Raw genomic sequence first — 22,996 nt, 5'->3', positions numbered from 1 at the left:
CACAGACACACGGACGGGGGAGAAAACATAATCTCTGCCCCTGGCCGTTCCATCCTGGTGGAGATAACAATGCATGGTACCATATGTGTGAAGTGTAGTGTACTTTGACTATGGCTCAACACTTTTGGACCACTTTTCAACCTATCTTCATATACTAGGTCCTCACTAATAATCATGATAAAATGGCAAAAAAAATATATATATATATATATCCTACTCTGTCTGTGTTCGTAGGAGGGCTCTGGGCAGTTCAGAAACCTGTCCACCAGTAACATCATCGATGGGGAATCCAAGCTAATAGAAACTGCATGCTTTCTAGTCAATGCGAAAATGAAAGCCATCGTTCTCACGATAATAAAAATCTACCGTAAACATTTTTGTAAAAAAAAGAAATTGTTTAAAAAAAAATCTGCCTAACGATGAACTGAACTGTGAGACCCTCCTATGAGAGACAGACTAAGTAGAAAAAAATGGTGCCACTTTATCATGATTATTAGTGAGGACCTATTATATGAAGATAGGTTGAAAAGTGTTTCAACCTTTTTTTATGACTGATATTTTCTGTTAAGAAGACTAGGACATTTATTCATTCAATTATGTTGAACTGTGTTGTTACTTGTTAATTTATCTTACACAAAGGTACAATAAACTAAGCAATGTTCAAATGATGGAACCGCTTTAGCGATATTATTCATTTAGATTGCGCAGAATAAACATCTGAAAGATAATGATAAAAGGGCAGATCATTGTCATTAGAAATCAACTGAATTATAGGACAATTAACAGTGTAGACTGCTAAAAATGGTCCCCTACAACAGAGCATTGTGGCATTTCGAAAATAGACTAGCTCTTACTTTTACTGTTCTAATTCATAGGTACAGTTCATTAGCCCAGGAGGAACGCTCAATGTTCCTCACTGTTAAATCTGTGAGTGGCCCGGTGATTGAAATGGAGACCACCACCACAACCACCATGGCTGTTGACTTTGTCCCCCCGCTCTGTTTTTGGAATACTTAGGGTCCTTCTTAAAGAGCCACATGTGTGTCGTGTGAGACATGTAGTTAAACACACCCAGATCCACTGGACCCCACAGGGGTAATGATTTATATGACACCACTGCACAGGGAAACCAACCCAAAACCATTGTCCGTGGCGTGAAGCATTAAGTCTGATTTATGCTTACGTGTGCGCCATGCACTGCACCAAAAATAGATCTACAAACTTGGCTATTTCTGTGTGTAACCAAGTATAATTCAAGCTTATAGGTGGGGGGAGTCGTGTGCTGTGTGCATGCGTGTGCATAGTTGTTTATTTTACATGATGGATCCATCCATGCAAATGTGTACTCTACGTCATGAGCTAATTCGTGTAAAACTTTGGCGGTCTGCTCTATGATTTCTTGGTCTAGACTCTAGAGTCGACGAATGATAAATCACAGATGGACAGTTGTGGCTGTGTGTACATCTGTGGAGTTCTATGTTTTTTCTTTTTTTGTCTCCACCAGGCCGAAGGCATGGGGAGAGAGTATGTTTTGTACTCCGTCCGTCCGTGTCCGTCCGTCCGTCCATCTGTTACCAGCTAATCTCCGGCACCGTACCCGGTTGATGCCAAATTTTGCACACACACTCCCTGGATGCCAACGATGAACCTCTGCCCCACATTTTCCAGAACGGCCTGTTATAGTGCCACCAGGAGGCAGACTTTAAAAAAAAAAAAAAATTATATTACTCCTCCAGATTCTGTACAAAAACCCCGCAAATCGTTACACACATCTCTGTAGTCATGTGTTCAAGACAGATCTGTCCGATATTTCATATTCCATCCTAATTGGCTAACATTGGCTTTCAAAGTTTTCAGGATTGGCCCGTTTTCAAATCATGAACGCAGCGTGCAATTTACGTGAAATCTTTCACATACTTTACTACTAGGCTGAGGAATATATCCCACCCTTTTCACATTGGCCTGCTATAGCGCCACCTGCAGGTGGATTTTTGCAAAACACATTTTTGGAAAAAGAATGCCTCAAATCATCCAATTGCCATCAAAGGCGTAAGAAAAAATGGCACCCTTTTCACATTGGCCTATTATAGCGCCACCAGGAGGCCACAACCTGACCTGCCCTGGTGGAGACGCGTATATCTATTCTACGTCCTAGCATAGACATGGTAACGCCCCGCCTGCCTCTGATTGGCCTACCGACACTGCTCTTGCCTGTCCTCCGAGATGCAAGGGCACTCCGTGGTGGGAAATAATACAATACAATACAATACAATAAAGTACAAGAGAAAGCAAAATGCGACAGTAACATGTAACTTTAATTTTTGTAGAAGAGGCAAACTAATATTGTTTGTGCCGTTTGCTTTGAATGAATAATTGATTGAACACGTATGTACTATGATTTGATTTGGCTGTGTTCTGAATTAAAGTGTTAGTGTTGATTATCGTGTATTCATCTAATTATAGTAAACGAATACTATTATACTAAAAAAGATAAAGATCAAGGTATTAATCTAATTATAGTAAACTAATACTGTTGTACTAAAAAAGATAATGATCAAGGGAAAAGAGACCTTTTTACAGTACAATAATGTTTCAAGTTTACACATAAACAGGCATAAACAATAGTTTGCCTCTTCTACTAAAATAAAAGTTACTGTCGCGCGTGCCAAGCTGCTCTTGTATTATATATCGTACTTGTATTATTTATTTATTTCCCACCACGGAGTAACCTCGCGGCAGACTATCCAGCATGTATCTTCCACCTCAGAGGAAACTCTGGTAAGGCCGGCAGTGTCGGTAGGCCAATCAGAGGCAGGCGGGGCGTTACCATGTCTATGCTCGGACGTAGAAAAGATATACGCGGTGGAGACCTGTGCCCCGAGGGGCACTTTATCTAGTTTCCCTTTTTTTCTCGGTTCTCCTAATGGATGTTCATGTGCCTTTTCTGAGGCAACAGGATGGCCCCGGCTGAGAAAGCCATTGTTTGTTTTCTATGTTGGAAGTTTGGGGGGGGGGGGGGGGGGGTTAAGGGATTGTGAATTCCTCATTTGCCTCTGCATCGCAATGACGACATTTGGGAATTTGTGGATTTGTAGGCCTTGTCCACGCAAGGCCTCTCACGTTTTGCTTTTCCCTTTGTCTCATGGGGCATTAAGTGAGCAAGCCTCTCCTCATTCTCTGTCCCGGTCCTCTGGGACCAGATCCTCCACTCTATACGCGGGTCTGCTACCTATTCAGCCTCCCCACTCCACAGGCCTTACAGTGCACAGAGGTTTCTATTCAGAACGGTGTTTGCTGATCAAAAGGGGTTTTACGTTTTGGATTCTCCAATAAACCTCTCCCTTACTTGCAGTCATTTACTGTCTGTCATTCCTCAATTACTAATTCCGTCGAGGGGTCTTCCTCTCTGTCCCTCTATCCCGGTCTAGCCGGGCCAGCTGAGCTTAGCCAGTAGGAAAAGGAAAGCTGTCCAGAGGCAGGCCAAAGTACTGCCCGGGACTGGATTTGATTGAGCCTAAACCCTCCTCCTTTCAGTGTACCTAATAAAAAAAAAGTGGTGCACAAAGAAGCTCTGTGCACTCGGGCAGTGAGTGTCTGAATATTAGCATCTCTGGGCTTTGGTGAAGTCAATAGAAAAAAAAAAAAGCTGGTGGACTTGAAATCTGACAGCCTTTCATATATGATAGAACGCTCTCAGGTTTGTGTGTGAGTGACCGAGCGTGCGTTAGCTTTTCTCAATCAATGCTTTTCTAAAGCCAAAGGCTCAGGCACAGGGTTAATAGTGAAGTAGTGGATTGTCCTCTACTCTCATTTAGCATCACAATGGTGTGCATTAACATTCTCAGAGCTACGTACCATCACTGTGGGCCAAACAGGCTCTGTTGGATTCCCCTGATCAAGGTCTCTAGGGAATATTACTAAAATACTGCAGGTGTTTGTGGATCATGCCATAAAATGTTAGGATTTATGTCTTGGTATATCCTTGTTTCTTATATGCACTGTAAATTCCGGTGCGATCATTTACTGTATATACATTCTGATCAAGTGGACCCTTGTGTGAGAGACAAACATTTTTAGACTCTGACTCTGAGGTACAGTAATTGAACACCCCAGATTTGACTGTGTACAACATTTGGAACGGAATTGAAAGTCTGTGAAACATAATTTTTATATGAAAGCTCATGTATGCATTGTGTATGAAAGTGCATGAGTAATGATGTGTGTCAGGGTGCGAGTATCACCTTGTATGCAATTTCCTCTGTGTGGACATGCATAAATTGTTAAAATGCATGTGTGCGTGCGTGTGCGTCGGCATAGAGCATTATTCCTATGCCCATGAGGGGGTCAATAGCCTGTCAAAACACCCCAAGCCATGGTAGTGGACACCACTGTCTGCCCAGCCAGACAAGTTTATTAGTTTGTCCTAAAAATACACCCCCACACCCTGGACCCCTCTCACCCCCATCCTGCCCCCCAGGGGCCCCATGGTATGAGCCATTGCTAGCATCCACCAAACACTGCTGGCTCAGCTAGAGGCAGTGGAGAGAGTCTCCACGCAGACAAACATTTGGGGATATTAAACTGTCAGTGATATTTGCAGTGATCATACGTTCAAATATTGACATCAAATGTAAGGAGCCTTGTTGTTTGTTCACACTTTTTTTTTTGTCTCATAGATCAGTAATCCTTTTTCACCTCCTAATGATTGGTTGACACTTTTGTGCCTAAAAGCCTAAATGTAACCCAGGTTTTGAGTACAAGGATTAGCAAGATTGACGCTTGACTGTAGCTTGCCGGCACTTTATATTCTGATAAACCCAAGAGATTTGCAAGGTATCTCTGTACTGTGTATACTTAATTTGTGGCTGAGGACTATTTGTGGAGCTATATTATGTAAATATTGTTCATAGATTGAAGTTGTAAAAGATGGAGGTGGTTTATTTTGAGGGCTCATAGACTTTGATTTAATATGCTGAGCATACATCCTGGGTTTATTTTCAAAAGGCTTTCAAGACAGCTTAAACACCCCCCATTAAAATGTGTGATACACTGTATGAATATGAAAATAATTAAACTGACCTTTTGTGATTTAAAAAGAAAAAGTCCATGTTTCCACCAGTGCTGAGCAATTTCTAAAATTGACGTGAAAATGTCTCGTGTAATTTCCCGTCATCTTCTGTATTTTCAGTCACTGAGCAACACAGAAAAGCCCCATTCATCGCCATCCCTCATCCCCAACTGTAGGAAAAACCCATTTTGATTTCCAGTCATTTGGAATTTCCTCTTTCCCTGATGTTTTGTCAGACATCAAAGTCCATTGGCTGGTAATGACGAACAGATTAGCTAATTTGGGAGCACCTGATCACTTTGATACGTGTGTGTGTGTGTGTGTGTGTGTGCGTGTGCGTGTGCGTGCGTGTGCGTGCGTGTGCGTGCGTGCGTGCATTAATATTTTCCGAGTGTGCCTGTATGTTGATGTTTTTTTTCACACACGTGTGTGTGTGTGTGTGTGTGTGTGTGTGTGTGTAGGTATGTAAGTTTCATAGCCCTGGCTGTTTCACGTTACAGGAAAGACATTGTCTGCAGGCCCCGGTGGTTTAAACAACTGGCACAAGCATGTAAGGCCTAAATTGCGATGCGAGGGGCGTGCGTTTTGCTCTTTGACACGTAATGACAGATAGTTTCACTACAACCGTGCCAAAGTAAATACAGCCCCTACACCAAGGAGGCTGAATGATTCGGCCCATGCCAAGATGATCCCCTCTAGTCTTACAAGCCTAATAGTACCTCCCACTACGGCGTGGTACTTTTACAGTCCTCCTATGTACTGTGTACCGATCCATGGGATCGTCTTCTTTATGCGTGTTTTCTACAGATGATCGAGGACAGAGAGGAAGCCGTCTCCACAGATGACAGACTTATATCTTTTGGGCCGCAAAGTTGAAGTTGAAACGGTTCACATCCATCCATGCCTCGGCTGACTGAGTCTGGCCTCTGTGAACACCACAGCTATCTCGCCTTGAGGATTTATCTTGGCGCGTGAACATGATGTGCAGTACATTTGTTAGACGCCGAACACAACAATGTTTATTATTCAAAGCTAATATTATGGACGACGGCGATAAAAGAAAACAAATCCCCCTGTAAAACTTAAATCAACTTGGCTGCTCACATTTTAATGTATATTACAGATAATCAAATTCAGACATTAAAATTATGTTTATGTTTTGCACCACTACATGTTTGTGTAGCTAAGGTTGGGACTAGGAGTGTACTCTGACATCATCTGGTTAAATTATTACATTATTACATTATTTTGTGATATCCAAACAGCAAGAGGTTGCAATATTTCATCAGTGGGAACAACGTTCCCAACAGCTTCCTACAGTAGATCAACGTGCTATATCAGAGCTGTGCAGGATTGTTGGCTCAAAAAATGATGTCAGAGACTGGAGAAATTCTGCTATGCCCAACTGCATCAAAACACATTTTGCGTGTCTTAAGTACCAGGTCTTATTCCCTAACTTGAGTAAACTAAAGACCTGGAGGCGTGATCAATGCCATTTGGCTATTCTGAGTGGCCAGCGAGCATTGACCACGCCTCCAGGTCTTTAGTTTACTCAAGTTAGGGAATAAGACCTGGTACTTAAGACACGCAAAATACAGCCCATAAGCTCTTAGTTGAGCATTAAAAGGGGAATGTCAGCACAGCTCCAAGTGGAGTTGTTTTCCAGTGTAAGGGATACTACTGTCCTATTAGTTCACAGGTACTTCCTCTGCCCTGCCCTGGGGCGTATGGGCCTTCAACTCTAGTGGAAATCCAAACATTGGGCCATTTTAGTTACGGAAGACCAGCCTGTTTGGTCTGCGGTGATCGAACCCATCCTGTCTCTGTTTACACAACACGGCTGTTTGTGTTGGGGCTGGTTTTGTGTTGCATTGTGTCCGTTGGAGTGTTGCAAAGGGCAGCGATGACGGCCGTGCCTTCAGGGATGGCTCGCTTCCATTGATGAGCCCTTATCTTTGTACTGCATCGCCTGTTCAAGTCCTTGTTGTCCGCAATGACCTGAAGAGTCAATCCACACAGTAGAAACTCAGTTGCGTGTGTGTGTGTGTGTGTGTGTGTGTGTGTGTGTGTGTGTGTGTGTGTGTGTGTGTGTGTGTGTGTGTGTGTGTGTGTGTGTGTGTGTGTGTGTGTGTGTGTGTGTGTGTGTGTGTGTGTGTGTGTCAGGCGGATGCAATGTTCAGTTCGGGCATCTTCTGGACGGGCCTGGTCTTCATCCCAATCACCTCGCTGGTCTTTGACGTGGCCTACAAAGTGTGAGTCTCATCTCCCCCATCTGCTCATCATCACCCCCCACCCACCCACACACACACACAACTCTCTACAGGGACTCAGGGAGTAACCTGACAAACTCTATCTCACTGCAGGACTCCCCCTCAGAGTATCTGAACTTCCCACGAATGCTAATATTAACCATTGTTAGTACAACCAGAGGTGATTATTGACTACATTGTTATTTAAAGCTTGGTAGTACTTCTCATTTGCTGTGTTCACACGGGCAGATGCAAAAGATCATAGCATAATTTGTCGCTTTGTATATCTGTTGCTCACACGGTCGTTGTCGTTGACGTCTTCAAGCATGCGTCCGTAGTGACGTGTGTCATTGCCGCTACAGTTGTAGCTTTGCATCTGGAAGTTCAACTCAGCTCAGCTTCAATTTCTAGCTTTGTAGCTTTTGCAGCAGCTACAAACATCGGATGCTTCATGGCACTGGCTTCCATTGAAAATGAATGGTAAACTGTATCTTTGCATCTGCCTGTGTGAACGCAGCAATTCTCTGCCTGGACCCAAGAAAGAAAAGAAAATGAGGTCCACACAATGAGTAGATGCTCCACTTTGTTTAAAAGTGCACTAATTTTCTAACTAAAAATGAAAGGGACATTTTTGTCGCCATTTGTCACAATATCGATATCGAGGTATTTGGTCAAACATGTTGTGATATTTGATGTCATTCAAATCACCCAGCCCTACTGGGAGAATGTCACAACCACTGATACTCATTGATAGACATTCTGTGACAGGCATCTTGGGTTTGTGTTTATTATCCAGAATAATAATTTAAAAAAATCACACCCAGTGTGAAGTCAGTGGGACCTTTTTTTTTTTTTTTTTTTTTTTTTAAGATATTTTTTTGCGGCTTACGCCTTTTATTGATTTTTTTTAAGGGACAGATAGTAGGCTGACAGGAAACGGGAGAGAGATGGGGGGATGAAATGCGGTAAAGGCCGTGTCGGGTTCGGGAGTCGAACCCGCGGCACACCGCGACCGGATCACCAGTCCGGTGCCCAGACCGTTACGCTACGGCCTGGGCCAGTCAGTGGGACCTTTGATGCAGGGGTTAATATAGACAAGGAGATGAGGTAATGAGTTGACACAGTAACCATAGACACACAGTAACCACAGTAACCACCATGCTGAAATAGACTAGACTAATAGAAGCTAAACACATAGTCAAGTGTTGGAGCGACTAGCACCGCTCAAAGAAATAATATATATCTGATCTATTTGGACATGATCTTTTATCTACAGGATCAAGAAGGTGTGTTTCAAGACCTTGGTGGATGAGGTTCAAGAGCTGGAAGCCTTATCCAAAGATCCTGGAGCGGTCGTGCACGGCAAGAGGTACATGGCCACATGCACACTACACTGTACAAGAGGTACAGTATATGGCCACATGCACACTACACTGTACAAGAGGTACATGGCCACATGCACACTACACTGTACAAGAGGTACATGGCCACATGCACACTACACTGTACAAGAGGTACAGTATATGGCCACATGCACACTACACTGTACAAGAGGTACATGGCCACATGCACACTACACTGTACAAGAGGTACATGGCCACATGCACACTACACTGTACAAGAGGTACAGTATATGGCCACATGCACACTACACTGTACAAGAGGTACATGGCCACATGCACACTACACTGTACAAGAGGTACAGTATATGGCCACATGCACACTACACTGTACAAGAGGTATATGGCCACATGCACACTACACTGTACAAGAGGTACAGTATATGGCCACATGCACACTACACTGTACAAGAGGTACAGTATATGGCCACATGCACACTACACTGTACAAGAGGTACATGGCCACATGCACACTACACTGTACAAGAGGTACATGGCCACATGCACACTACACTGTACAAGAGGTACATGGCCACATGCACACTACACTGTACAAGAGGTACATGGCCACATGCACACTACACTGTACAATCCTAAGGGTTCATTTGAGACCTTTTAACACTGAGGATTTAGCTTCGCGCTTCTCTCTTTTTCTGCACTCCTCTGACCCTGAATTACATCTCTAGTTCTCTTTCATTCTCTCCCAAATGTTCTCCAATTGCACTAATATGCCATGGTAAAAATTACCGTGGCATTTACCGAAACTCTGATTTCACTACTCCTGGCCGACAGTATTTCAGAGAGAGAGAGAGAGAGACACAGAGTAAAACCAGACGCAGAAACCTTGTATCTCCAAGTTTCAAATGTGTATGTTTTTCATACTGTATATGAATGCCGTGCTACGTACATCAAACAAGAGTGTCGCAAATAGCACACAACGCCTCGCGGCATGTGTGATATTTCCACCCGACAGCGACGATGTACTGTATGTTGGACATTACCAGGTCTGAAGCCACTCCCTGGCTCTCCTGTGGGCCTGTGCACTGCGTGCAGGGCTTTAGAATGGAGCCAATCAGTGTGAAATCTCCTGCCAACTGAAAGCTGATCTCTTTGCCTGGACGCTGTCCCAGACCCATGCAGACCAGGACCTCTAGCCCTGGCACGCACACATACAGTATATACTGATTGTGTGTGTGTGTGTGTGTGTGTGTGTGTGTGTGTGTGTGTGTGTGTGTGTGTGTGTGTGTGTGTGTGTGTGTGTGTGTGTGTGTGTGTGTGTGTGTGTGTGTGTGTGTGTGTGTGTGTGTGTGTGTGTGTGTGTGTGTGTGTGTCACGCGTCACGCGCACAGGGTTATTGCCCCCTCCCTGGTGCGTCTTCAGAGCTGTGTCTCACCCAGCAGGTGAAGCAGTTGTCAGATCCATCTGCTCGGGTGGAGCAGTAGCTTGACATATGGGTCATTAAGTATGCCCGCAGCGCTCAGCACGATACTAACACACTCTGTGTGTGTGTGTGTGTGTTTCCAGTTTGACGGAGAGGGCCCAACTTCTGAAGAATGTCTTTAAGAAGAGCACGGTCAGCCTGTACCGGTCCGACTCCATGCAGCAGAACCTGCTACGTGAGTCCTGCCGTCTCCTAACATACTGTCTAGACGTGTGTGTGTCTATCCTCTGGGTGTATTCCTTCTTGTTCTATCTCTGTCTTTTCTCTCAAAATGTTCTGCCTTTCTTCATCCTCTTCTTTTGCCGTCTCTCTTTTTGTCTACTTATAAATGTATCCCTCTGTCTATCCGTTACTGTTCACATCGCTCTTACTATCTCACGTACGTGCGCGCACACACACACGCACACACACACGTCGTACTACCTTCCCCAAAGGCACCTCGCGGCCAAGGCGTCACACAGTTTAGATGCTATCCCAGAGAAGGGAAATAGAACAAAGATCCGGATAATTTGTCTGCTTTCAATGCGGGGGAGACCCGCATGTGTGTCATTATCCCTGTTCCGACGCGTATAGCTCCATGGCCCCTAGAGGAGGACCCTCCTCGGTCCTAGAGCGGCGCTAACCTGGAGTCTGTTCCACATTAGCCTGAGGCAGGAAATCCACATCCATAATGCTGTCTTAAAACTCATTAAGTATACTAAAACAGACCCACAGCTCCCTGCTTGTGTCCCAGCAGCTGCTAATGGTCCCTGGCTCTGCCCGCTGCGCCGTCTGCCTGCCTGTCCTAAACACTTACTGTGTCCGTGTTCACTGGGCAACAAACAATGTTTCTATTTTTGTTTATTAATTTGTTATTAAAATATATACTGTATAGCAGCATTAAAAATTCACCCATGGGTCAAGGCTCTTGTTTCCTGCCAAATCATGGCTGGAAATTCACCCATCTGGCACTCTGGCTAAACGTTGTTGTTGCAGTTCCAGTGCTGCCAGCAATACATGATTGTAGTGTAATGCGTCCGTGCGTGTTTGCGTGTGTTTCTCTTGTCTCTTTGTTCTGTTCATTCTGCTCCTTTGTCTGATCGTTTTCTTTTGTTTTTTTTCTCGTCTCATAGGTGGAGATGAGATCATTATTGTGTGACTTATTTTTCCTTTCCTTGTCTTTTCACCCATAGAGACTATATAGTGCTGTAGCGTTAGCCACTGATAGAAATCTCTTCTCCTGTAGATATTTGTGTTTCAGCTACTGATTTCCTGTCCTTCCCTCGTGTACCGTGTGGGTAGAGTTGTTTCGTAGAGCCCGATAACGATTGATCCAATGTTGCTTTGCGATGTTATTCCCCATACAATGCACTCGATCCAGCGGGGCCTTTTGAACCTGCCTGTTGGCCTCCAGGTACTGACTGAGTCATTTGACACCCGAAGGTGAGTCAGGGGTCAAAGGTTAGGATGCTATATACTAGGGTTCTGGCTTTAGAATTGCAGAAAATATTACAGGATTGGCCACAGGGCTCACCCAGTACAGATAAGGGCGCTTAAATGTATATTTCTTTTTTTTTATATACAGTATATACTTTTTATCATTCTGACATTCATTTACTTTTTATTATTTATAACCATTTATGTCTATTGTTTTGCTGTAGTTTGTAGTTTGCTTTGTTTATTGTCCATTAAGTGGTTTTGGTTTACATTCTCTGACCCCAGATCAGCCGTTATAACTCTCCTGTGCTGAGTAGCTTCTGACTGGCATTCTCCCTTTTCCCAGATGGCTACGCCTTCTCTCAGGATGAGAACGGCGTGGTGTCGCAGTCGGAGGTCGTCAGAGCCTACGATACCACCAAGCAGAGGACCAATGATTGGTGAGGCCTCTTTGGCCAGGCCGGCCTATCAGGAGCCACAATAGCCATTGCCAAAGGCGGTTTGAAGCGAATCCGGGGGGGAACCCCGGTGCGAGTCCATGCCCCTCCCCACCCACCTTCCCACCAGTGTGAGGGGATTTTTGGACATGACAATGAAATGGACAGCAGAGAGGGAGATATTGTACAGTAATGTACTTCTTCAAAAAGGGAAAAAAAAACAAGGAGAAAAGTGTTGAACAAGTATTTCACTATGCTGTAGTTGTGTGTCCAGCAGACGTGATGAGCACTGTGCTTGCATTTTTACGCATAAATCTGTGGTCTGAAGTTCCTCACTGTTCTCGTTCAGTCTGTCGGGAGTCGGTTGTTTGTTTTAAAGAAATTATTTATTTAAATTCTGAGCCAAAAGAGTTGTTCAATCACTTTATCAAATCAAACCCTTAGCTGTAACCCGTACTGTATATGTACTATACTAAAAAGAAATTAAGACGCCAGACGATTAGTTCCTAAATGATTATTATTGTATTAGAATTTAGAGTTGATTGCCAAAGAGCAGTCGTATATACAATCTCTTCCAAGACACTGTTGAAATCTAAAAATGAAATTTAAGAAATAATGTACTCGCACTCCTGCGTTTATTCCAGAAAACTGAATGGACCACTTCAGACCATACATGTTGATGTTTTGTTCTTTGTTTTTGTTTTGCACTCAAGGAAAAGTCTACTGTATAATAAGGCCTTACATTTATTTATGCCTTCAGCCATAGTTTTCATTTTCATTTACATGTCCTTTTTATTTATTCTAAAAGAACACAAACAAACAACGTATGTAGATATCGTGCCTGATTTCGCTTCATGGTTTTTGCCTCGTAAAAAAGAAACTTAGTCCAGCTTCCCTCCATTTTCTACAGCGGTTCAATTGCTCTCCACAAATAATTGCATTCCACACATTGCTTGACTGCGACTATCACAATGGTGCCTATGTAGACCTTTTCCCTATTAGAAAACGGATAGCCAAGAGTAGTTTAGCCAGCTAGAATAGAACAGTGCTCCTCACACCTATTGAGAAGACGTCGTTCCCTAACCACCACCACCACCACCACATTATTGTACAATGTGAGACATACACAGTGTCTTATTATGGCACAGGTAAAAACAAGGTTTCTTGGTTTTAGTGGGGGAGGAGCAGAGTGTTGACCACCTTGTTCGAACGTCTGTATGCTTAAGAGTGGTGGCTTTTATTTCACAACTTTTTCCCCTTAAAATGGAGATTTTAACTTTCTAACATAAGTGCCATTAGCTTAAGGGAGAGAGAGAAATATTAGCCAGGAAGCTCCACAACTCTATCGAATCTACTTTGTCTCTATAGTTATTTTGTGAATTTGTATTTTTATATTGGAGAGGTATGAATTTTGCATTGACCGGCTTTGTAATGAACTGTCGTCTGTAAGTTCTCTTTCTTTTTTTCTTTTCTCTGATACACTGACAGAATGCTCAAAAGATAGAATGAGGAAACCGAGCTTTGTTAAATGTCCTGTTATTGTAGTATTAATATTAATATTGTTATGGCTTTGTTTATTTATAATTGATTGATTACTTGTGTCTGCGTGATTGCTCTTTTTTCTCCCTATGGGAGATCTGTTTTGTGTGTGTGTGTGTGTGTGTGTGTGTGTGTGTGTGTGTGTGTGTGAGAGAGAGTGCGAGTGTGTGTGTGCGAGAGAGAGTGCGAGTGTGTGTGTGAGAGCGAGTGTGTGAGTGCGAGAGTGCGTGAGTGCGAGAGAGAGAGAGTGTGTGTGTGTGTGTGTGTGTGTGCGCGTGCGAGAGAGAGAGAGTGCGTGCGTGCGTGAATTGTAGTCTGCATGTGCATGTGTGTGAGAGTGTGTGTGTGTGTGTAACCTGTGGATAACTTATATGTATGCATTGCATGTATGTCCTATATGTGAGACTGAGAGCTCTCAGCCCCTTAGTTCTCTTGTCGCTTTCTTTTTGTGTGTGAGTGCAGTGTGTATGGTAATACCTGCTCTAATGTGTGCAGTGTGTATGGTAATACCTGCTCTAATTAGTGCAGTGTGTATGGAAATACCTGCTCTAATTGTCTGTTTGCACGACTCCAGGTATAGCAAGCAACGGTGTACTACTGTGAGCTGATGCATGTCTCACTTCAGGGTGTTTGCGTATAATGTGTGAGTGTGGTTGTGTGTATGGGTCTATTTGTGCGGGTGGGTGTGTAGCATACTTGTGTGTGTGTGTGTGTGTGCGCGTGTGTGCGCGCGCTCTGGAGGTTCTTGGCTCCTCCCATGCTCAGCTAGCTTTGACAGGTGCTGTTGCACTCAGTGTATCTGCTATAGTCTAGTTATTGGTTTTAATTGGAATATCATTTTTCTGGGTGTATTTGTTTTCAACTTGTGTTCTTCATGCAGTGTACCTCTACTTGACATAAAATTGTTTTCTCTTTTATGTTTATCTTGGTTCAGTGAGGATATTATTGATGATTTATGCTTTTCTTTTTTTTCTTTTTTCTTTTTATTATTAATGTAATTGATTGGTGTCATCTGCTGTCAGAACTTTCCAAAAATGCTGAATGTGGATCTCGTCGTTGTGGAAGGCTTGGACTGTTGCTTTTCTGGAACATACAACACATTGTCGTCTGTGAAAGTTGTGGGCTGCATGAATGGATAACTAAAACTGTTCTTTGGTTAAGTGTTATAATCGTACTACTTTGATTCTCCTTCAAGTGTTGGTCACTTTACAGAAGAAAAATGCACTTTTAATCTTTGATTTTGAGTATTTGTTACTTTTCACGTCATTTTGTTCAAACGATTGTTCTGCATGTTGGGACTGCAAATTTTAAGTGTCGTCTTCTACTGCCATGAAGGACTACTGAAATAAACTTTACAAACAAATAAGACGCTATGTTGTCATTATACAAACCCTGCTACGTCAACAAAAGCATCCAAACTCGTGCAAAAGGAATCCCCTCACCCCACATTACAAATCATGTGCATGAAATATATTTTGCTAGCCACTCCTATTATGTGACTTTGTATGTGTTTATGTCTATCTGTGTGTATGAGCACAGAAGTACCACGCCAATACCGCTGGATGGCACTGTTGAGCAGCGACATACACACACACACACACACACACACACACACACAGGCCAGGGAGGAAGGCAGTACTGTACAGTACAGTACCAGTGCAGCACCACTCACTTCAGATGGGTCTGGTTTTTGTTACTGTATAATTTGACAGCAATGCAGGTGAAATCTTAAAACTGCTCCTTATACGGGGAGAAGTGTAAACACTTAAACCCTCTATATTTAGTCAACGTGACCTTGGTTGAGCCGTCATCGTGAGCTTGTAGATCTGTAGTTCATAAAACTGCCCCCGTAGAACAGGGCCTAATTAGCCATTAGGCCCTTTGCTATCAGGGGCCCTTCAGGGAAACGGGGCTGCACAGTATTGAGGCCCTGGCAAGGGCCCCTGGGACCCTTCATTGGCTGTTAGTTGTGATAAAAAAAAAAAACGCACTACGGGGGACCCCAAAACAAATACCGTCCCAGGGGCTCTCGTGGGGGTTAATCTGTCCCTGCCGTAGAATGGGTGTGCTAGGGTTCAAGACAAGTAGTTAGAATGGGTGTGCTAGGGTTCAAGTAGTTAAAAAACTATCTTTAATAAATCTTTGCCGTCTCCCATGAAATCATGGGACTGTGCAGCAAACAGGACATCCTCCACATGGAAACTAAACAGGAAAAGGCTGAAAAACATCAGTCCGCATGAAGGACAAACAAATGACCACATTTCAACACGATCACCATTTTGTGGCTGTCGGGCAGAAACCTTGTATCTCCATATTTAAACTTTTAATAAATGAATGCACTGCTTTGTCATACATCAATTACAACAGAAACGGACAATCTACCAGCTCACAGTGCATCGATGTGTGAGCTTGTAGACCGGCTATTTTCACTACTTTCAGAGGATTTTGAAAGTAAAAGTGGTTAAGTGTGTCAATGAAAACGCAATGAAATGTATTAACAAGACATAATACTTTTAAGAGTTGACTAAATAACTACATTGGATCCACTGGAACACAGACTTTTGTTTCAGTTTCCAGACCTACAAGGTTTCCATCAGACAGCATTGTGTTAATGATGGTAGCCTACGTCTCAGGACAGCCAGGGTCAGCCGGCTTGCTGACTCTCCACTTCAATCCATATTACAATAATAGTGTCCCTGTTATTGAAGTTTATTACTTCATAAGTTGTATAATATATACTGTAAATGTGATCCATATTAGAGTTTTTGCCCTGTCCATGGAGATATGTTCATACATTAGTGCTATTGATTTGAACACTTTTTATGTTTGTGTGTTTGAAAAATATTGAACCAATGAAAAGTATTAAAAAGTGCCATGGCCAAAACCTCCCAACTCCCAACATTGGATCCTCAAACTGTCTGCCAAACCAGCTAACTCCACCTGTTTAGCCTTCTTTTTTTCCTTAAATAAATACAAATAAATCAGCGCTATTGAACACCCTTTACGTCTGTGTGTTGGTTAAAAACAAATAAAAATGAAAAAATGAAAATTAACATTTTGGAGTTAGGTGGTTTCTGCCCGCCAGCAGAGATATGACATATCCCAGTGTGGTTATTCATAGGAGGGCTGGAGGCAGTTCAGAAACCCATCCACCAGTGACATCTCATTGATGGGGAATCCAAGCTAATAGAAACTGCAGGCTTTCTATTCATGAAAAGTTGCAATGCGAATATGGAAGCCATCGTTCTCACGATAATAAAAATCTGTTTAAAGAAAGTCCTGGTAGACGGGTTTCTGAACTGCCCAAAGCAGTCCTATGATGAGACACAGACCAAGTAGAAAAATATTGTGCCATTTTATCATGAACATTCATGAGGACCAATTATATGAAGATAGGTTGAAAAGTTGTGAAGTGGTCCTTGAAGCAATTAAGGGCTGGTTCACATGGACAAAATCAAATATCACAATGAATCTCAATATTGATATTATAGTATTTTATCACGAAATGTATTAGAAATAGCAAAAACAGCAGATCTACAAGCTCACAAAACATCACAGTGACTTATGATGAGCTTGGTGATCTAGTTGATATTCATATTACAATATCCAGAATCTCAGCCGATATGGCGCCCTCCTTTATTTTGCCTACTAGCCAATTAATGCAAGCTGCTGTGCATGTAGCCTGACCTAAGCAGAGACATTTCTGGTCTAGAGGGGCGGGTCGCGCCTCAGAAATGCGCGCACCCTGATTGGATCTCATCGATCTGTCCGTCACCCCCGGCCCCTCCTCTCCCCCCTAGTGCAGCGCTACGTCACATCATTTAGAGCGACGCCCACCCGGAAGGGTTGACTCCCACTTTTAGACTGGTTCAGCCCACGGCTTTTTCCAGGCTTTCATCTTTCGCGCAGACGAAATGAAAGCCTGGGTATCGAGGCTACTGTGCATGTAATATTTGTATTTTTGACTCTCAATATATTACACGTGGGCTCTTTGGAGTATCCAAAAGACAATCATGACCGTTATGAACAATGAGTTATTACACATTAAATGAATATCAGTTTATTACAGTGGGGATTTGTATTCTTATTCCAATTTAGGGTAGTTGGGGCATATTGACTTCCAATGTAAATAAAAATATCTCACATTCTAAAATAAACACAGTTTGGGGAAATGTAATCCAGGTGTGTCAAAAAGAATAGGAATATTCTCAATCTTTTCTCCCCAAACTAAAACGTGTTGATGACAGAACTAGTTAACTCTGAAGAAATAATAAAACCAAGTGACATTTCCACAAGTCCCAACTTGTTGTGGCCACTGGAAGATAATAGTAGTACTCTCATTAATCAAAGAAAATGTGAGATTTTAACATAGACACTCAAGATATTGTGAATTGCACTCTATGACAGTCATGGTACAGCTATTGTAGCAAAAATACCCATGCAACCTGAATGTGGCGAGAGAGACAGACACAACTATATGGGACACTCATGAGTTAGTTACTGCCAAGTCTATTTCACACTCAGATAACTGCAGAACAGAGGGACCCTTTGTGAGAGTTTTGCTATACCTGTTGGTGCAATCCAAACCTCTATTTCTGGGGCGAGTTGTTTTTAACACTGTGACCATGCCATGCTCATTGAACACTGACAATGACAGATCTCAGCTCTGCATTCCTGCTGTGAAGTGTGGCGCGAGAATGAGCGACAGGTAGGGAACCGTTGTGCTATACACACTCCGGTTTCCTGTTCCAAGATAACGATGGCGGCTTCTCTTCTTTTAAATTTTAAATGTTTTGCTTAATCAGTAAATGCAACTTTATACTTCATTGAATGATAGTGTCAGAGAAATAGCTAAAATAGCAGATCTACTGTAGGCTACATGTCATGTTGCGACAGTAGAGCATGTAAGTCTGCTATTTTGCTCTTTTTGAACATTTCATAACATTTTGCATGCCCAAAATAGGGATGCCAGATTTAAAGTGGTTAAAATGTGATTAAGATGCATTCATCATGGCAGACATTCACTGTGTTTTCTGTCGTTTGTGCTATTGTGGGTGCGCTAAGTTCTGTAGGCCTAGTTTGACCTGTAAACGTCCTTCATGGACCATCCTGTAGCTTCAAAAAGTAAGCTTAATTTATTGTACCAGTTACCCTTCTTTTAGAGGGCTTTGCGATTGTCAAAATACACATTTTAATCCTCTGGTGCCCGCCCAATGGCCATCAAAATGATTTAAAACGCTCTGCACTGCTTCCAAAAAAGATGGCCCAGTCCAGGTCAACTGTTGTGAGAATAATCCAACATACAGTAAAGATCTTGGCACAAGGGTAGGTTATAATTGCAAGCTGCCACTTGCAAAGGCATGTAAAAGCAATATAACAAAGGACAGAGAACTTTGTCTACGATATGCATGAATATAAAAAGTGCATAAGACTCAAATCCACCATGTCCCCTAATAGTAAAGGGTCATTTTTATTATTTCATTATTAAACGATGACCTGTGCTGCAACTCAATGGGACAGTACAGCCAAGCATAGCGACCAATCAGGACAGCAATTGTCAATTTCACACTTCAGTTCAAGTCACATCTGCTTCTCTGTGATTCGGTCACAGCACTCCACATACAGTGAGTGTCTACATGACCAACCGTCCATTCCACAGGAACCACCGGATGAGTCCACCCTATCAGCTCTGGCCAAAGTCTGCAAAGCTCTTGGTGGTTGTGAAGGCCTCTGGTTGCAGGGGGAAGAAGTACTGTTGAGGCAGGAGGAACGCTGCGCCCTGGGAAGGATGAGAGTGCATGGAAGGAGGCAGCTGTGTGTGCGTATGGGTATGACTGGAGGTGCTCGGGTGCGGATGCGGAAAGCCTCCTCCCTGCATTCCAGAGGTCGCCGGGGATGTGTACGGAGGAGGCGGTGGAGGTGGTAGGGGCTGCGGGGCAGGGGTGGAGGCGGCCGATGAGATGCTGGCCGACACCAGGCACCCATGCTGCTGCTGCTGGCCCTGGCCCGGACCGCCCAGGGAGAAACCACGCACGGAGCCGCCGCCTCCCGCCGAGCTTGAACTCGTGGTCGCCGTGCTGGACTGTCGCGACGGCGTGCGCAGGCTGGGGGGGGCCGTGGTGAGGATCATGGGGATGGTCTCTCCCTGGCAGCTACGCAGCGAGAAGCGGATGGGCTGCTGGGTGGGCTGCTTGGGTCGGAGGCAGGTGCAACAGTACACAGCCACCAGGGAGCCCACCACCACGAACGCTACGAACATGCTACCCACCATCAGGAAGGGCACATAGATGGGCTCTGGGGGAAAGAGTTTACATGGGTAAGGAATGTGTATAGTTAATGGAAAATATTGCCTCTAATGCCTACATGCACAGCCTTCTAAACATTTGTGCTTTCCCCATTGCTCTTCAGGCACTACAATTAAGTCAAGACAAAAGGTTGAGAAGCAGAGGACATACAAAAAATGTGAAATATACTTGATCAATGCAGCCTGCCATCTCTATCCAGGATGATGTGTAACAATCTTGTAACACAAAACATTTGAAAGAAAATACTATGCACTACATCTAGGCCTATACAAATGTATACCTTGTGAGCTTTTGAGATTTATCCTGTAACACTAAGGCGGTTCATATTAAACCCCTTTGCACCAATAGGCTAAACGAACTACTGTAACACAGAAGCTGACTGACACTGACTGCCCTTTATTTAGATAAAGAGCTCTGATTACGTGTTAGAACGGCTGTTTTCATTGCGGAGGGAAATTCATTTAAGTTTATTTATTTTCATAGGGGAAACTGCCAAGTCAATTTGAATGCTTATCCGTTCAGGAAATTGAAAGAAAAACAGTAAAAGCTACAGGATAAAATATGACTACTATCTAAATATAAATAATGTAATTTATTAAAAAATATTGATGGCTAATAAAATTGCATGGCACCAATGGGAATGAGTTTAATCTCATATAGCCTATTAAAATGGATTAGCCTATAATAGGTAGGCTACTACGGTATAGGCCTATACTAAACTAGTTGTGTATAGGTAATTTAGCAAGCTATAGCTAGCCTACAAAAGCCAGAGAGAAAGAGAAAGAAAGTTAACTTCTTTCTGTCTGTCTGTCTCTGTCTGTCTGTCTGTCTGTCTGTCTGTCTGTCTGTCTGTCTGTGTTATTGTTTTCTATAACAATGTAATGTAGGCTATATAGCCTACATTACATATTTTCGAAGGGATAGAAAAATTAATTTGTGAAACCACAATTGCGTTTCTTGGGTGTGCGAACATATCCAATTGTTTTCAAATGTGTATCCCAGGGCTATTTCATTGTACATTAGTGCAGTACACTTGTGTACTACACACATACATTGTACAATGTCAGTGGAGGACATTCACCAGGTGTCGTCTGTCGACTACCATCGGATCCACTTCGTTTCCTTTTTGTACGCTGATAACAATCCATCTAACCTGGGGTCAAATATAGACACAATAGCAACGCAAAAAAGCAGGTGCTATGCACACCTGGAATTAGATCGTGCTCGCCTTATTCCACTATATATATATATATATATATATATATATATATATATATATATATATATATATATATAATTATAGAAACTAAATTCAAATTATTATAGCTATATAGCTAATGCATAAAACAATTGTTGCCATCTGAGCATCAGCACATGCAGCCTGCATGGGTATTTCTAGTATATCATTAATTTCTAATTTGTTTGACTATTATAGTCCTGCGTTAAGTTTGTTCGTTTTTGCGATATAGGCTACACGTTTCTATAACTTCTCACATTCCCCAGATAAAGATGATGACTGCATGATCAAGTGGAGCGTCTTTTAACCACTTAAACCAACTATCCTTGTGAAACGGTCAAACGGATCATGAGTTGCAAGTTTGCAACATGCCCTGTCTGCTGCTTGATTGGTTGATTGATTGATTGATACATTTCAAACGAAAGCACAAGTCAATGCAAAAACTTTGTGGACGAACCATGCACTAAACTTGTTTACAACAGGGTCCACCCTTTTCAATTCATCAGAATATTTAAAGACGTACAAATATAGGCTATACTTCTATAAAAACTTCACTGTGTGAACTTGTGTCCTAAATAGCAGATCTGCAAGCTCACAACAGCTCATCGCAACAATGACACGTTGTATGTGACAGACAGTGTGAGCTGAGGGGTGCTGCTGCTGATGCGATGATGGCGGGGTTCGAGTGCTGAACTTACGCGCTGTTAACTCCGTGTTGTCCATCTCTCTGTCGTTCGTGCAGGTTCCCTGGTCCAGTCGCGCGTCCACGGCCGCGCAGCAGTAGCGCAGCGCGCACGATCCGCAGCACACGGTGGCGTCCATGGTGTCAAAGTCCTCCGGACACTGGAAGCCTTCGTGGTAATTCCCATTGCTGTCCAGCCACCCGTGGCAGTACTCGCCCTGCGCGTCCGATATCCGTAGATTCCAGGTCAGATACCCGAACAACAGGCAGTTCAACAGGCGCACCATCCCGGCGTGCATGCAGTAGAACGAAGTCCCCTCCCACGGACCCCCAACCCCACTGTTCACCGCGTTTCCCCTAATACAGCCCCGGCTCCTCTATCAGCGGCTTACAAGAAAAACTCCTCATCGTTATTCGTTTAGTTTGGAAGAACCCCCGCACGGCTTGATCCAACAGCTATGTTTCATGATTCTTATAATTGCAGGCTTCCGAGTACCATTTATTTATCCCCATCCATTTAATTTATTTGGGCTATATATCGTTACCCAAAACGATGTGCGGAGACTAGCCTACTCTACGCAGGCTTCAGTTAGTCCAAATTGAACGAGGGGTTCAGTTCAGACTCTTCAAAAGGCTGCGCGACCAAGTTTGTTGAAATAATTCAGGGAGCATCGCCAACGAAACAATCCTGGCGAAATGAAAGTGCAGACTGCAGCTCATGATAATCCACTATAAATGGAGTTGATCTCCGTGGAGAAGTTGAGTGTATGCGGACAGGCATCCATGCACGGTCCTCTCTGGTGTGCGTCCGCACCTCATTTGAAATCTGTTGCTTTTGTGAGTTGTGACTGACTCTCCGTAGGCGCGCACGCAGCCCATTGACCAGACGTGCGCATTCACGACACCATGCTGTTTTTATGTTATTAGCAGTAACCTCGCGTCAGCAGGCTTTCCACCCAATTAAGCAGATACTCATTTTCAACATCAGAAAGCCACTTTAAGACATGCAATGTAATATAATTATGGAAGCTTTCATATTATGTTTTCTTTCAGATAAGCTCATCTTTTCTTTAAAGAGACCCCCCAAATCCCAATGCCCCATCATGAGCATTGACACATTGACGGGACTGGGATTCGAACACGGGACCTTCTACTTGCCAGGCAGCCTCACTGGCCATTCAGCTGCCTCTTCTTATCAATTCAATGATTCTCAAACACCTTC

At 43.3% G+C, this 22,996-nt stretch overlaps 2 protein-coding genes across 4 annotated transcripts in view; one reads left to right on the top strand and one right to left on the bottom strand.

Moving 5' to 3' along the window:
• The window catches only part of atp8a1 (ATPase phospholipid transporting 8A1), a 152,626-nt gene extending 137,731 nt beyond the window's left edge, over positions 1-14,895 (top strand). For 2 of the 3 annotated variants that reach the window (XM_083786146.1, XM_083786145.1), the window contains 3 exons: positions 7,232-7,320; positions 8,594-8,686; positions 10,242-14,895. In XM_083786146.1, the coding sequence (XP_083642272.1) occupies positions 7,232-7,320; positions 8,594-8,686; positions 10,242-10,731 (672 nt within the window). In that variant the 3' untranslated portion in view covers positions 10,732-14,895. The remainder of the gene's footprint in view (positions 1-7,231; positions 7,321-8,593; positions 8,687-10,241) is intronic. The other variant, XM_083786147.1, reaches the window with a different exon arrangement.
• A 2,741-nt stretch (positions 14,896-17,636) lies between these two features.
• shisa3 (shisa family member 3) lies at positions 17,637-22,580 on the bottom strand. The gene is made up of 2 exons (XM_083785683.1): positions 21,791-22,580; positions 17,637-19,844 (listed from the first exon to the last, which is right to left on the bottom strand). The coding sequence occupies exons 1-2, from the start codon at positions 22,071-22,073 to the stop codon at positions 19,234-19,236; spliced, it is 894 nt and encodes a 297-aa protein (XP_083641809.1). The 5' UTR covers positions 22,074-22,580; the 3' UTR covers positions 17,637-19,233.
• Between the last annotated feature and the right edge of the window lie 416 nt (positions 22,581-22,996).

Source organism: Protomyctophum parallelum (genome assembly GCF_964188405.1).
Source record: "Protomyctophum parallelum genome assembly, chromosome: 16".
Taxonomy (NCBI): Eukaryota; Metazoa; Chordata; class Actinopteri; order Myctophiformes; family Myctophidae; genus Protomyctophum; species Protomyctophum parallelum.
This window is presented reverse-complemented; position numbering and strand designations above follow the sequence as displayed.

Bases quoted from the DNA above. Each gene is read 5' to 3' on its own strand.
- shisa3 (XM_083785683.1), bottom strand. From the start codon at position 22,073: ATGCACGCCGGGATGGTGCGCCTGTTGAACTGCCTGTTGTTCGGGTAT. The intron at 19,845-21,790 runs GTAAGTTCAGCA...TCTTTCCCCCAG, and splicing joins CAACACGGAGTTAACAGCGC to AGCCCATCTATGTGCCCTTC.